At 40.7% G+C, this 15,872-nt stretch overlaps 1 protein-coding gene across 1 annotated transcript in view; it reads right to left on the bottom strand.

The window, feature by feature from the left end:
* DNAH3 (dynein axonemal heavy chain 3) overlaps positions 1–15,872 on the bottom strand; it is a 99,476-nt gene that overhangs the window by 79,209 nt on the left and 4,395 nt on the right. Inside the window, exons 3-7 of the mRNA XM_077828752.1 lie at positions 12,937–13,127; positions 9,307–9,496; positions 8,524–8,713; positions 2,592–2,787; positions 1,403–1,528 (exon numbers count right to left, since the gene is read on the bottom strand). Of these exons, the coding sequence (XP_077684878.1) occupies positions 1,403–1,528; positions 2,592–2,787; positions 8,524–8,713; positions 9,307–9,496; positions 12,937–13,127 (893 nt within the window). The remainder of the gene's footprint in view (positions 1–1,402; positions 1,529–2,591; positions 2,788–8,523; positions 8,714–9,306; positions 9,497–12,936; positions 13,128–15,872) is intronic.

Below are 15,872 nucleotides of genomic sequence, written 5' to 3'. Positions count from 1 at the left end.
AGAATCATAGAATATCAGGGTTGGAAGGGACCTCAGGAGGTCACCTAGTCCAACCCCCCGCTCAAAGCAGGATCAATCCTCAAATAAATCATCTCAGCCAGGGCTTTTTCAAGCCTGACCTTAAAAACCTCTAATGAAGGAGATTCCACCACCTCCCTAGGTAACGCATTCCAGTGCTTCACCACCCTCCTAGTGAAAAAGTTGTTCCTAATATCCAATCTAAATCTCCCCCACTGAAACTTGAGAACTCCTTGTTCTGTCATCTGCTACCACTGAGAACAGTCAAGATCCATCCTCTTTGGAACCCCCTTTCAGGTAGTTGAAAGCAGCTATCAAATCCCCCCTCATTCTTCTCTTCTGCAGACTAAATAATCCCAGTTCCTTCAGCCTCTCCTCAAAAGTTATGTGCTCCAGCCCCCTAATCATTTTTGTTGCCCTCCGCTGGACTCCTTCCAATTTTTCCACATCCTTCTTGTACTGTGGGGCCCAAAACTGGACACAGTACTCCAGATGAGGCATCACCAATGCCGAATAGAGGGGAATGATCACGTCCCTCGATCTGCTGGCAATGCTCCTACTTATACAGCCCAAAATGCTGTTAGCCTTCTTGGCAACAAGGGCACACTGTTGACTCATATCCAGCTTCTCATTCACTATAACCCCTAGGTCCTTTTCTGCAGAACTGCTGCCGAGCCATTCGGTCCCTAGTCTGTAGCGGTGCATTGGATTCTTCCGTCCTAAGTGCAGGACTCTGCACTTGTCCTTGTTGAACCTCATCAGATTTCTTTTGGCCCAATCCTTTAAATTGTCTAGGTCCCTCTGTATCCTACCCCTACCCTCCAGTGTATTTACCACTCCTCCCTGTTTAGTGTCATCTGGAAACCTGATGAGGGTACAATCCACGCCATCCTCCAGATCATTAATAAAGATATTGAACAAAACCGGCCCCAGGACCAACCCTCAGGGCACTCCACTTGATACCGGCTGCCAACTAGACATGGAGCCATTGATCATTGAGCATACCTTTCGGATAAGTAAAACCCAGTAAATTGTGCATCGAACTACTCTTTTGTGCATGCAGCTAGTGATAATAATATAATAATATTATTATTGATAATATAATAATATAATCGGCCACATAATGCAGTCCTTACTCTAGCAAAATTACCATAGTTTTCCTGGGGTGTTTCATTAAAAAAAAATCACAATTTTGTTTTCATGAAGACAGAAGGATATGGGTCAGTGGTAATACTTAGCACTTATATAATTGCACATGCAAACATTGAGTTTTGTAGGAACAAATGAAGATGCACATTTTTGTGCGTTCCCCCACTGCAGTTACCTGTACATATCCACTCTAAGACTATTCTATTCATCTAGTGTTCTTATATACAGTACTGACTTGTTCTGAAGAATGTCATGTGCTTCCATACAATGTCTTCGAACTAAATCTTCAAATTCACTGGGCAGCAGTGGCAGGTCACCTGACAGCATTTCTTTTGTACGAACAAACCTTAGGTCACTAAACCTTTGGAAAATAAAACATAACTCAGATAGCTGTGATTAACTTAATTGAAAGTAAAATTAATGGGATATAATCAGGAGGCTCTTATGAGGAGTTAAAAACGTGAATACTCTTTTTCACTGATGCAACTTGTTTCTTTCATAAGTTGCCCTACATGTTTCTGATTCATTTTTACTATCAGCAAACTTTCAGGGCTGAGTGAATTTCATTTTGTATTTGCCTTTTTCATATCACAATAGCTTTTTCCTAAAACGATTTGGTTCATTTCTTTGTCAGATTCATTATTCCACTCAGCCAAAGATGAACATGCAGAGTGACAGAGTTTCTTCTCTTACTATGCTCACTAACAGAAGTAGATATAAGTGTTCATATTGGCTAAACTGCAGGAAGAAAAACTCCAAATCTGGTCAGCTTTTACACACTGAGGTTCAGTGCCTAATATGATACATGTCCCAGCTTGCAATGTTCAGTAAGTCACAAATCAACAGGTTAGATTCCTGACCACAGAATGCAATGTTACTTAAATACAAATAACAAAGCTGAAATAGCGTACAAATCTGACATAACCCCACACGGGCGCCCATGATTTTCAAAAGTGGCTAGTGATTTTGCATCACCAACCTGAGACATCTTAAAGGGGTCTGATTTTCAGAAGAGCAGAGTGCCCACTCTCTTCAAATCAGGCCCTGTTCAGGTGTCAAGTTGAGAACCCAAAATGGAAGCACCAAAAATCACTAGACACTTGAAAATCTTGACTAGGAGTTCTAAGTTGAGGGTGGAGCGTTTTACCATAGGGACTGATGGAGCTAGCATGCTAAAAAGAGAAGTGTAGTTGCAGCAACCCCAGCAGCACGAAGGATTAACCATCCAAGCATGTACCTAGGGTCTCAAATGGTGTCCTACTATGAGAAGAAACAATAAGTTTCTTGCTGATTCAGTGTTTCTTGCTTTTAATGTAATGTCTTGTGTCCAGATGACACAGCAATGCAAGAACTAAAAAATCATTAAAATAAATCATGATACAAATAATTACTCTAACCAATAGACAGTAAGCAAGACATCTTACTCGGTAAACCAGAGCTGTTGTAACATAAGCATCATTGGATTCACTATGAACAGATGGTTTTCGTTCCAGCTTTTTATTTCTTGGTAAATGTTATGCCATGGGACTGGTGCACGAATCACTCTCTGAGGAAAAGCACGTGGGATATTTCCAATAAAGAGTCTCTCTCTCTCAGCTGGATCCATCAAGATGTAATCAACTACAACAAATCATATAAATGATTATAAGACTGAATGCATTGTTAAAAACCACACATATACATTACTGCACACTGGTGCCAGACCAAACATCTGTCATTACACAATATAATTTTGTTACTCTTACGTGTATTTAAAATTAAATTAACATAACACGGTAATAAAATTTTATCTGAGACCATTATTAACTAACTATGTCAGCAAACTAAGAGAAGAGCGATGGTCCTCTGGTGGGTAAGGCCCTAGGCCTGGGACTCAGATGATCTGGATTCTGTTCTTAGCTCTTCCACAGACTACCTCTTGACAGTTTGTGAATCCATCTCCACAGGCATCCTTCTGAGATGTGCTTTGTAAGGGGGCACCGTGGTCTGTGTACATTGTGCATTCCGTACCTACTAAAGAGGGGTGATAGGCCTTGAGGGCCTACACAATAGCCAGACACTCCAGTTCCACAGCTGAATACTTGGTTTCCCGCTCATTAATCTTGCGACCTCTACAGGCCACCAGTCTACACCTACCAAACTTGTCAATTTGTTCACAAGCAAGTCCAACAGCAACCTTTGAGGCATCACAGGATATTGTGAATGGATGAGATGGATCTGGGAATTTAAGCACAGCATGGATTAGAAGTCCTTCCTTCAGTGACTCAAAGACTTATTGGCATTCCTCCATCCAGAAAAAGTTGCTGTCACATAGCTGATGTAATGCTGCTGCCTGAGCTGTGAATTTTTTTACAGATCTCCCGTAGAATCTGCAGAGGCCTACAAACTGCTGTATCTCCTCCAGGTTTGCAGGAACTTTCCAGTCCTTTATAAGGTTCAGTTTCTGAGGTTGGGGCTCCAACCCATTCTCACTGACTACATGTCCTAGGAAGGTGATGTGATTCCTTGCAAACTGATATTTATTTCCCACACGTTTAAATCCTGACTCCTTAAAAAGCTTGAGAATCCTTTCCACTCCTCCCAGATGTTCATCCCATGTTTTATGGAAACAAATGAAGTCATCTAAATATTGAGGATGTGTTCAGTTCTCAGAATGTGGGTTAGTTGATTTAATACCCTTTGACACATCCCTGGTGCATTCAGGATCCTGAAAAGCACTTTGAGGAATTGAAACAGCATCTTTTTCACAGCAACCTCATATACCAAGAGAATCTGACATGGGGGCTGCCTCACAGAAGATCTCCTTGGCTTAAACACAATCTGATATTGCACACAATAGTATCTCCCAAGTTCTTCATTATTCCTAGAGAACCACTAGCATATCATCAGATCAGCTGTTCTAATCAGTTTCTTTCATTCCCTTCCACAGCTGCTTCTGTCAAGACAACGCCTAGCTCTTTGCCTGACTGGGCTACTTCACAGGTCTTGATCTCTGTCCCTGTGAGAGGCTTTGAGACACCAGCTACGTCACTGTCTTCATCAACTTCTTTTTCGCTAGCTGCACTTCCTGGTCAGTCAGATTAATTGCTCTTGGTGCTCTTGCATTTGGTGCAGCTGGAAACCAAAGTCTGCTAAACAACAATCATGACTGGCAATGGGTAGCTTCAAACGCTCCTACACTGAAGCAGTGGGTATTATTGCATGATGACCTGACTTCACCACAACTCTGTTTGGCGTCTCTGTCCTGTGACTATAGGCATGGTAGAGACATCTCTAAGGCCTCAAGAGTTGCTCCACATTCAGCAGGGACATCTGAATATTGTCTAGGGACAAGTGTGTTCTATTAACACCCCAAGAGTTCCCATGATGCCCTCAGGTTAAATCTACTCCCAATATAACAGTCCTAGAAATACTGGTGACCACAACAAAAGTCTACTTAGTATGCAGACCCAAGTTCAGCGCGAGCTGGATTTCTCCTGTTTGCAGTGGCTGGTGATTAACAGACACCAATTCAACTCCTGAAATATAAATTTTCTTCCATTTCAGCACCGGCTGTTCACCACGGATCAGATTTATTACAGACCCTGAGTCCAACAGCATTGTGATTTTCCAGCCGGTGATGTCTCCAGATATACAGTAACAGGTATCTGGGCAACTCTTCAGATGGACCATTCTAATAGTTGCTGGTCCTACTGCATCCTTAACTTCTTGTTTCCCTTCTTGTGGCTTCCCTCTGCTTAGGCAATTCCATCTCCTGTGGCCTTTGCTTTCACAATGCCTGCAAATGTCACCTGGCCTGAGACCAGTTGGGAAACAGTCTGTCTCTTCTGACCCATGGGACACCTGTGAATAGCTTGCACTTGGACGTCCTCCAATTTTTTAGCCATTTAGCTATCAATCGTTTCTTGAAGTGTCGCATCTAGTATAGAGATGTCCCCCCTAGGCTGGAAATTAACATCCGATACCTTCAAGGAAACACCAATTGCAAGGAAACACCAATTTCTTCTTCCAGATTTTGAACTCTGTATATAATCTGGTCCATAGGTTTATCCAGTATGTTATCCTCCTTCACTGGCAGGTTATGAAATTTCCCTGTTCAACCATTTATAAACTGATTTTTCACATATGATCCTCCCATAGCTTGCCACTGGGCATATGCCCTTCTGCAATGCCAGTTCCAGATGAGGTGCAGTAGGTTCCACTTCACTCGAGCCATCTCCCAGATGCAGAAAAAGCCCTATCAAACAGTCTCCTTAGCGCACACATATAACTATGTAGGGGTTCCCCTTCCAGCGTCCTCCTGGTTTGCCATTCCTTGCTATATTTCAAAAAAGGGCCAATCCCCCTTCGCAGTGGTTGTATAACTGATTATATGAATGTCTATAAGATCTGCACTGGGAAGCTGCCAAAGTATTTTACCAGCACCACCATCCAAAAACACTGCTAGGTACTATGCTGCTCCCTCCTCAGTCCACTCATTCACAGAGAGCGACATCTCAAAGTCTGTCAAGTACTCACAGATTCCAGTCTGCTCTGCATGATCAGTAAATTTCCTCTTTTGCCATCTTGAAGCCACCATTTGTAATACTTGCTTAGAGAATCAGAGATTTATTGAGACAATGCAAGTACCAACTCCAGTCACACAGACAGGACTGAACTTCGTGCTAACCCCCTCACCTCCAGCCAGATCAACAACATCATAATATACACAACAGCACTCAGATACAGTGCCCATCGGCTGTTGAGATGGAGTCTACACTAATCGTTACAGATCACTGAATCCTCCTGCAATCCAGCATCGAAGACTGATTATCACATCAATTTTAGACTTCAGTAGAGTTACTTCTGAGGTTATGTCAACAGTTAAACAATTACAATGGCGCAGCTGCAATGCTGAAGCTGTGCTGCTGTAGCACTTCGGTGCAGACACTCGCCACAGCCATGGGAGGGGTTCCCCTGTCACTGTAGTGAATCCACCTCCCTAAGAGGCAGTCGCTAGATCGACAGGAGAACTGGGTTAGGTCAGCTGAACTACGTTGCTCAATGGTGTGGATTTTTCACACCCCTGAATGCCATAGCAGAGTCAACTTCACTTTTTAGTATAGACCTGGCTTGATTTACAACCATATAAATTTACAACTCGGTTCAAAAGCTTTCAAATTAGATCTTCATTCTCCCAGTTCCCCTGAACAGGGAGCAGTTTGGCTGCACTCTGTAACTCAAGCAGCATCTATACTACCACTTATGTCGGTATAACTTATGTTGCTCAGAGGTGTGAATAAGCCACTCCGCTGAGTGACATAAGTTACACTGACCTAAGCATCGATGTGGACAGCGCTATGATGGCAGGAGAGCTTCTCCCATAGACATCGCTGGTGCCACTCATTGGGAGTGAATTAATGAAGTTGATGGGAGAGCTCTCTCCCGTCATCTTAGAGTGGCTACAATAGAGAACTTACAGAGCTGCACCAATGCAGCCGTGCCACTGTAAGCTCTCTAATGTAGCCATAGCCTCAAATACTTTCTTTCAGTTCCCCTACTGCAGCCCTTGGCATCCATGTCCTAAGGCTCAGATAAATCAAAGTGATTAAGTTGCCCCATTTCCCCTTTTAAAATGGATTTTCTCCCTAGAAAGACATCTTTCAATTACTAGGTGCTCCATACTGGGGAACACCCATCATGCCAATATTCCAAACTGCGGAGTCATTTCTGCTGCACCATATGCAGACCAGCTATGCCGCTCACACTGCTTGATCTATTAGTTAGTAAAGCAGGTTCTCACAGCTCTTCCGTGAGGGAGCAAAGAAAGGGATAAGTACTTATTTCGATTTATCTAAGTTCTGAGTGCACATGACAATCTGGTTCCGATTCCTACACAGATATAAGGGGCAACCTCCTTCCCAACCAGCCCCTTAGTAGCTCATAAGAAGGTGTGTGCATGCCTATTTCATAAAAGGTATTTCAGCCCTGGCACAACACCAGCATTTCTGTGCCAGAACTAGATCTGTGACAGGGGAGCAAATGCTCTACTGTCAGTTCGGCTCCCAGACCTGTTTGAAGGGGGTAAGCGTTTGGGTCAGTACCTTTAGGAGTACAGAAAACGTGTGAAGTCTTGTCCACATGGGAGATTTTTCCAGTTATGCTGGTTTAATTGTACCAGTATCCTCTTATTCTGGAATAAGACTGACTTTTTTTTCTTTTTTTTTTTTTGGTTTAGCTTTAACCACCACCAAAGTCATATAAACTAAACCAGAGAAAGGCACTGTTATTCCTGAATAAATTTGTCCACTCCAGGAGTTATACTGGTAAAACTATAGTGGTTTAAAGTTGTATTGCTATAATATTCTCATCTGACAAGCCCTTAAATTGGGATATGCTGGCCATCATAGAGATCGGAAAAGAAACATAAGTAAACATGGTACTTTAGTGACATATATATCTGAAAGATGGGAAGGTCTCTGTCCCAGAGAACTTACAATGTAACTTATTCAAATAACATAGCAATTAATATTAGCAAAATATAGAATGTAAGGAAAGCCCAGGTGGAAATTCCAGTTGAATATTTTGAACTGATCCCCACTCATCAGCTACATTTGGAAAAGAGCAAGAAGGCTGTTGGTTCCTGGGGCTACCAACCAAAGTCCAGCTAGAGAATTATAATGAATCTACTGGGAAAAAAAGAAGAGAAGGGAAGAGAAAGCTACTCTTGAGAGGTCATTGTTTTATCAGAATCATTTCCCTCATACTCAATCTCCTGTAACTGAACATTAGTGAATTTCAATACTTCTGATCTTCTGTATTAGCTCTTTCATTTTCTTATCCTATTTGTTGAACATGCCCAAACATAAAAGCACCTTAACCCTATAATTATTTCCTATTTCAGTTCCATATGTTCCATTCTCATTAATCCTGTAATGATTTAAATGAAAACCTTTAACTCATGACATTTATGGATCCTGGTGTAACAGCACTGGAATTCAATGGAGCCATGTAAGAGATGAATTTGTCTCAATGAATGATATTGTCAGGTTATGCAGAACTATGCTTTCTTAATATGATTTGAGCCTGCATTAGGAATGGGAAACTACATGTGAAGGGTGTGCCCAGAAACTACTTGGCTACCGAATTTGACTCTATACTAATTGAAGTCTTATGATGCTTAGTAAATAAGGATACTTGATGAAACTAGAGTTAAATGTTGCATTTTCATGGATTGTGTCTTCACGGAAATCTAGAGTGATTCCACAGACCTCAAAGGAGTAAGCCATGTGGAGCTGAGAGAAAAATGAGGCCCTTTATTTTTGGACTGCAAAATCACTGCATCTGCCAAAACTACTGAGAGGTTTGCCCCCTTACCAGTGTTTTTCATGAGACTGATGTGGTAGTCATCCTGAATCTCTTCTGTTAAACTATGAAGCAATTTCTCCAGATTTGGGTTGGTAAGAAAATGATTTGGAATATGCTTTAAAATCATGTCTTTCATTTCTTTACTCTGGGGTACCAGCATGTCTTTCCGTATTCCATTATGTATGTAATAACAATATCTCTGTAAAAATAAAAATATCCTTATTATATTGACTTTTAAGACAGACTACTGACTATGATGAAATACTTTCCAGGTTTGTTTGTTTTTTAATCTCCTCAACCTTTTTCGCAAGGGTAGGGCACTTGGACTATCATGTGCCTTAGTTATTTCAAACTTGAGTTCCTTTTAAACCAGCACAAATTTCTGATGTAATTTTTTAAAGTAGTTCCATCTGCTTAGATATATTGCCCTGGGCTGGACCAACTAAAATTTAGTAAAATGCTGCTATCTGAAGTGCGAGCCAACAATATGAGAGGTTATGGATTTGGTTAGATGCACTTAGATGCAACCCACTGGCTTGGAGATCACAGATTGAGGTGTGAAAAACTATTCAAAGAAAAAGGAAACAATTGGGAAGGACATGGAGGCAGATTTAGGGTTAAAGAAACATTTAAACACGGTTTGTGGTATATAGTTTTTATACATGCTTTGTCTGGTACATAGAAATTTTCTTCTTTTCCCAATTTATGCCCAATTTAAGTGGGCATAACTGTACATATTCATACTCCTGATTATGATTATCATCACTTTTCTCAACTTAAAAAAGTTAATACCTCTGTATCGCTTTCCGATGGTGACTGTTCTTGCTTATGTATCTCCTCCTCATGTTGAAGCATGACAACAAACTGTTCTTCTGGAGTCAATGGTTGGGTGTCTGAATAATGTATGATGCCTAATTCTGGACTATGTCTATCTGAATATAATGAATTTGAATCTAAACTGTACAGTTGGGTTGGTGTGGTTCTGAAACAAAAGGGCACCAGTTTAGTATACTTACAACCAGAGATGCATTCTCACAACATTCTGGCCAAATTCATGCCCTGTTTTAAAGTGGCATTATGCTGAGGATGAACATGGCCTTTTCTACAGTACTTCAACTATTCATGAAGATGTAGTACAGCCATACACCAAATTGCTTCATTGTAAACAATATACATGCTGCCTTATTCCCTAACATTGTAATATGAAAACTAGCCAGTATATTACAGATATGGGCAATATATCTTACAGTATATATACACAAACCCCCAGTCTGAAATAGTCCAAATTTGGTAACCTTCTGGGCATGCTGCAAAAGACAACTGTTTGATAGGGCATTCAGAGAGGGATGGCTGATCATTTTAATGCTGCAGACTTTTAAATTGCATTGTTAATATGTGATGGGGCACCTAGTGTCTTGGCTATGCATCTTTTTAGTTATTTTTATATCAAAATAAACAAAACATAAAAATATGTACGGATAATTATAATGACAAAAGTGGGTAATGTTATTATAGGCAAACTGGTAGCACCTATTATTAAGTTTGACTGACATTTTACATCAGATCCATTTTCAGCTGCATATAATTTTGCCAAACTTTAACCATTTAGGCTGAAATTTTCCATGCCAGGTGTCTACCTGAGGTTGAATACCTATGGATAATTACAGTCAAAGTGGTTCAGCCATTTCCAAGAATGAGACTAGAGAAAAATATGTTCTGTGGGTTTTTTAACTCATGTTACAATCTGGTAATCTTTTCTTTGAGCAGCTCTAGTGTCCCATGCGTGGGGCAGAGGTTTGAAATGTGGTACAGGGTGGCCTTTGTGTCAGAAATGTCCCCTTTTTGCTGTCCCCATTAAAATCTGCCTAAATTTAGCCAAGTTATAAGCCACTGAAAAATTGCAGTTCACACATCCGCAGTAGACTTCTTAGATTTTAGAAGATAAATTCCCCAAAGACTCCATCCGCCTTGGGCATGTTCCAGCCGGGGGCTGAGTAGAACTTTCCTTGCAATTGCAGCTCTGGGCTCCTGATGGCCATGATGGTCCAGGCACCTGAACTGAGAACAGGGAGTCTATCTCTCTTTTTCTCTCAATGACCTCCCCAACCCCCACACACACTTGCAGGAGCCTGTACTGAATGCAGAGGGAAGATCTGTGGGGGGAGGGGAGGGAGACGATGGAGAGAGTAGACTGGGTATAGGGGTCCCAGATGAGGAAGACTGAGACTGGGCCTGGAGGCTAGCAGCAGGGGAGTGGAGAGGAAAACTGGAACTGAATGGGCAAGAAGACTGGGACAAGGAGCCAGGGAAGGAGATTGTGATTGGGAGTCTGTAGGGACAGGGAACATAGGCAAAGGGTGGGGAGAAACAGGAACCAACTGGAGGCCAGGACATGGGAGACAGATCAGATGGGGAGTCAGGGGAAGGTGGGAACAGGTAATGTCTGGGCATAGAGATGAATTGGGAGAAAAGAAACCAGTATTTTCCCACTATCCAAAAGTACTGTATCTCTGAAAAACTGATAGTGTAATTAAAGCATATTTCTAGTTGTCTTGTGACCTCTGCCTGTGAATATATCATCTATCTATGCACACCCCAGGGAAATGATTCATTATCACAATTCATTAAATGTGCCATCTTATATGCTAGAAGTGAAATTCATCCCTCTGCAGAGGACCAGCAAAAAGTGCCACTTAAGCTTTCTGCTGGCCCTCTCTGCTCAGGCAGGAATTTCACAAACAGATTTTATAAAAAACATAAAATTTTATTATAACTACATCCAAACTAAGAGAAAAATTAAAGCACCAGGATCCCGTAAGTATGTCAAACTGCAGAGCTCTAATTCTGAGACTGATTTCACCACTCCATGTCTTTATGATCAACTATGGTACATTACCTATCAGATTCACATTTACTTATTTGTGTGAGTTTGAGCCTCTTCTCAGAAGGTGCAAATTCTTTTGAAGCTGTAAGTATCAGTCAAGAAAATAATTTGTAATAAGGTTATTTCAAGTTATTGCAAAGCAGAGATACATGTATTAACTACAACAGACATGAAATAACAGAAATATACAGAAATGAAATAACAGAAAAATATAATCTGCACATAGAGGGCTAGGGTCCTGATTCAGCAACTTCCTTAAACACATGCTGAAGTACCTTGCTGAACTGAGGTTTAGGAAAGCATTCAGCATGTGCTTAAGTTCCATTGACGTGAATGTTTAAGTGTTTTCCTCAATAGGAATGCTTTCGTGAAATAGGACCTATATTTCTAACTTTTACATATAGGTAGTGCAATGTAATACCTAAAGGTAGTGCGATAAAATATGAAGTTCTACCAAATTCACTATATATGACTAATTTATGGACAAGAGGCTGTTATGAGAGGCTATTCAGACATATAAATAATCAATCACCATATAATGCCTTTTCTTCAAGGAAACAGTCCCTGATTATGACAGCCTTCCATTTCACATACTTTTATTCATTTGAGATGCATGTGAATCCAAGAAAACAGGTGAAGAAACAATGGTAAGAGGCTTAGTGAACCAAAACAGAGCCTACTTAAGTAGTGTGCAAGAGAAAAAGTGGATACTGAAACTCTTTTGTCAAATTCCTAAACATTTGCCAAGATGAAAAGAAAGGAAGCAACGGGCCTGGATTAACAGACAACAGCTGTAGACAAATAAAGTACCGTAAGTAATGGGAAGTTAGCATACTACATTATAGCAATCTCTCACCAATAGCAGTGGTTTATGATGAGATGCCAGAATCCTCAGAAGAAAGTTCACAAATTAAAAAGTGGATTTTAAATTGTTGTGACCTTGTGTTTGCATACCATAGAAGGCTCTTCACTCGGAAGGAGATCTTAGGTGAATAAAAGGATTCTGTTGCCCCTGCACATTATGAAAGAATCAGTCTGCTGTTGTTACTGACTACTGTTGACGACTTGCTGGAAAATAAGAATTCTGGTCTGTGAAAAATTTTGAAGTTTTGAAATTTGGTTTCAGTCCACACTGAAATGAAAACAAGACATTCAGAATTTTTTGTGATAAAACATGATACCACCCTGCCTCAGAATAACCAATAGCCTGGTGATTAGGATACAGGACATAGAGGTTTAAGGCCCAGTCTCTGAACGTGGGATCTCTGGCATCCGAGATAAGTGCCCTAACCATGGAGCCATTAGCTAATCTGGCAGGGGTCTCTTTCTTGCTCAAGTTCTATGAGCTAAACCTCTGGCCATTTCATATCCAAACTTCACCCGAGAAAGATTAATAGAAGAGAAGGTCAGGATTACAGTGACTGCAGATTTGTACTGCTAATTAAATATGCAGAGATCAAATGAACCATTAGACAACGTGCTAATATATGCAAGTATGGATACGTGGTGAGACTGCCCTCTGCTTCACTGAACCCAACGTTGCTCTCGCCATTGCAGGGGGAACCATTTTATGCAGATCTTTCAGTTTTAGATCACGTGCAGTAAGTGTGTAGTTATTAGCTATGGAATCACTCGGGCTTCGGTAATAACGCTGTTCTTTAAATGGAACTGCCAAAGTCCATGACACTCTTTGCATCAAAGGAGGATAATAGCTGTTCTTAAGGACAAGCTGAAATTGAAAAATAGTAATATTATTAAGTCATTGGGCTATCTAAGTAGTGTCTTCCTGTAGCTAGCACAAGAATAAGTGCTATTTCTTAGCCTGAAGTCAGCCTAAAACTCTTGGCTCTACCACATCACAGACACCAGTTCACATTTGCACTGACTGCTATTTTAAAAAATCTGTATGTTTATATAACACTCATGAAAAGTTCCAGATTGACAGGCCTGAAGAATGAAGGTATAGACAAGCGACAGTGCAGGCAGCAGCACTACAAGCTTCCCCACACTGCCCTGCCAGTGAGCCTCATCCTTGAGCAGGAAAAAACAAGGGCACATCACTTTCCACAACCACATGATCCTCAGTCAGTCTGCTGAACCAGCCACCCAGAGAGTTGGTCAGTGTCAGTTCCAGTGGTGTTTCCTGTGATGTGGATGTTTTGTCGCTGAGAAACACCAAACAAATTTCATGCAGGCCACTGAACTGCCATCAACTTTTGGTAATTACCATCCTAAGCTGTAGTAACCACCACCGTAGAGGTGAAAGTGGGTGAGCAAACCACTGAACCATTTGGTCCCTCCTTTTAAAACAGTCGGATTCAATTGTATCCTGGTGCAACTTCAGTGGACTTAGTGAAATGAACCTATTTTGATTTTGATTTTTTACAACATGCTGAAGATCATATGCAATACACAAATGAGCAGTAAACTAAAAACAAATCGTTTATTTTTAAAGTCAACATTCATATCAGACGATTGGTCAATTTTTTTTGATGGAATAATTTTCCATTTGAAAATGTAGTTGTCAAAATCAAAGCGTTTTGCATGAATATACAAAATATCAATGAAAATATCAATGCAAACATGTTGAAACTATTCAAAAGGGAGAATTTTGTTTCTACTTTATCATTTTGTTTCATTCCGACTTTGTTTCATTTCAACCTTTAATTTTTTGAATTTTAACTTTTATTTTAATATCTATAATCTTTAATATTATATACTAATGTTTTGCATTATCAAAAATGTTTCAAGAAGGCTCTTTTGATATATCTGAATCAAAATATTTCAGAATTTCCCTTCTACAAAATATTTTGAGATTCCAACTTGTCCTGATTCAGGATGAAAACAAATTTTGGAATATTGCAATTTCCTGTGAGGGAGAAATTCCATTTTCAGACCAGCACTAGTTATGATGTTTACACTCTGGAATCATTTTACTGGTAAAAGTCACACAAACCTGAGATGAAAATACCATAACCAATATTTTTCTTTAGTTTCTCCAGTTTAAAGAATAACCCATGTAAAAAATACATCTAGTTGATTTTCATCATCAAGTATATATTTTATTTACTCATTGGTTTGATTTATAGCCAGCATAGTGATGCTTTTACATGTATTCCAACTTTGTATTGATGTATAATATATTCTAACAATGGCAATTTAGAATGAACAACTGATTTGTTATATGACTGTATATGGTAATATTCTTGAAATACGAATGGTGTTCTTAACTTATTTCAGTCATTATTGGAACTTCATTGAATAATTGGAAAATGTGTCTGAAATGTAGACTGTTGTGGAAAAAAATAAATAATGTTGGGCTTTCAGCAGCAGAAAAAAGCTTCTACAGCTTGTGTCCCCTGAAGAATTGACTACTGGCCTTCTAAGCTACTGTATCAGACACGGAAGCTGTGCTTTACTTAGAGGAAGAAACAGTCCCCTTGCTGGCAGCCAGGAAATGCCACATTAGACATCATAAAGAAAAGGAGGATTTGTGGCACCTTAGAGACTAACCAATTTATTTGAGCATAAGCTTTCGTGAGCTACAGCTCACTTCATCGGAGTGATGAAGTGAGCTGTAGCTCACAAAAGCTTATGCTCAAATAAATTGGTTAGTCTCTAAGGTGCCACAAGTACTCCTTTTCTTTTTGTGGATACAGACTAAGACGGCTGCTACTCTGAAACCTGTCATTAGACATCATGTAGTTGTATCTATCTGCCCCCTTCTGAGGACACAATCTGTCACTTCACACAGCCTGACTAGCATATATGGCAAACAAGCCAATCTGGCTCACAGGAATGACAGTTGGGGACAGAGGTGATTTTTATTTTTCCCGGTGAGTGCTCCACCCCCGCTCTGCCCTGAGGCCCTACCCTCGCTCTGCGTCTCCCCAGCCCCTCCCTTGACACTCCATCCTCTCCACCTCTTCCCGCTCCTGCTCCAGCACATCTCCCAAGGCCCAGCCCTCAGCCCACCTCTTCCCGCCCCCACTCTGGCCCCTCCCCAAAGCCCCCCAGCAACTCGCTGCTTTGCGCCCTCTCCTGAGCACCTCCGCCAGCTGCCAAACAGCTGATTGGCGGTCTCCACTGAACAGCTGTGGCTGGTGAGAGCTGAGCACCCCCTATTTTTTTTCCCATGGGTGCTTGAGCCCTAGAGCACCCAAGGAGTTGGCGCTTATGGTTGGGGAGACACTGTCTCTTCCTCTCATAACATCCTCCTGATCCTGTATCACTCTTAGAGCCTGATCCTGCATACACTTACACACATGTCTTTAATGGGGCCTTATCAATCAATACATGTATCAACAAATTATTTAATAGGCTTTATCTTAGGCCATCTCCGTTTCATTTCTTCTCTTTTTTTCCTACATTTTTGTAACTTTGAATTTTTCCTCATCCTCCCCAATTCTCTATCCCTTCAAGCCCTCTTCAAGCAGTGCTATAAAGGGATCTACTCTGTTAATCAGCTGAGAGA

Source organism: Eretmochelys imbricata, chromosome 10 (assembly GCF_965152235.1).
Source record: "Eretmochelys imbricata isolate rEreImb1 chromosome 10, rEreImb1.hap1, whole genome shotgun sequence".
NCBI lineage: Eukaryota > Metazoa > Chordata > Testudines > Cheloniidae > Eretmochelys > Eretmochelys imbricata.
This window is presented reverse-complemented; position numbering and strand designations above follow the sequence as displayed.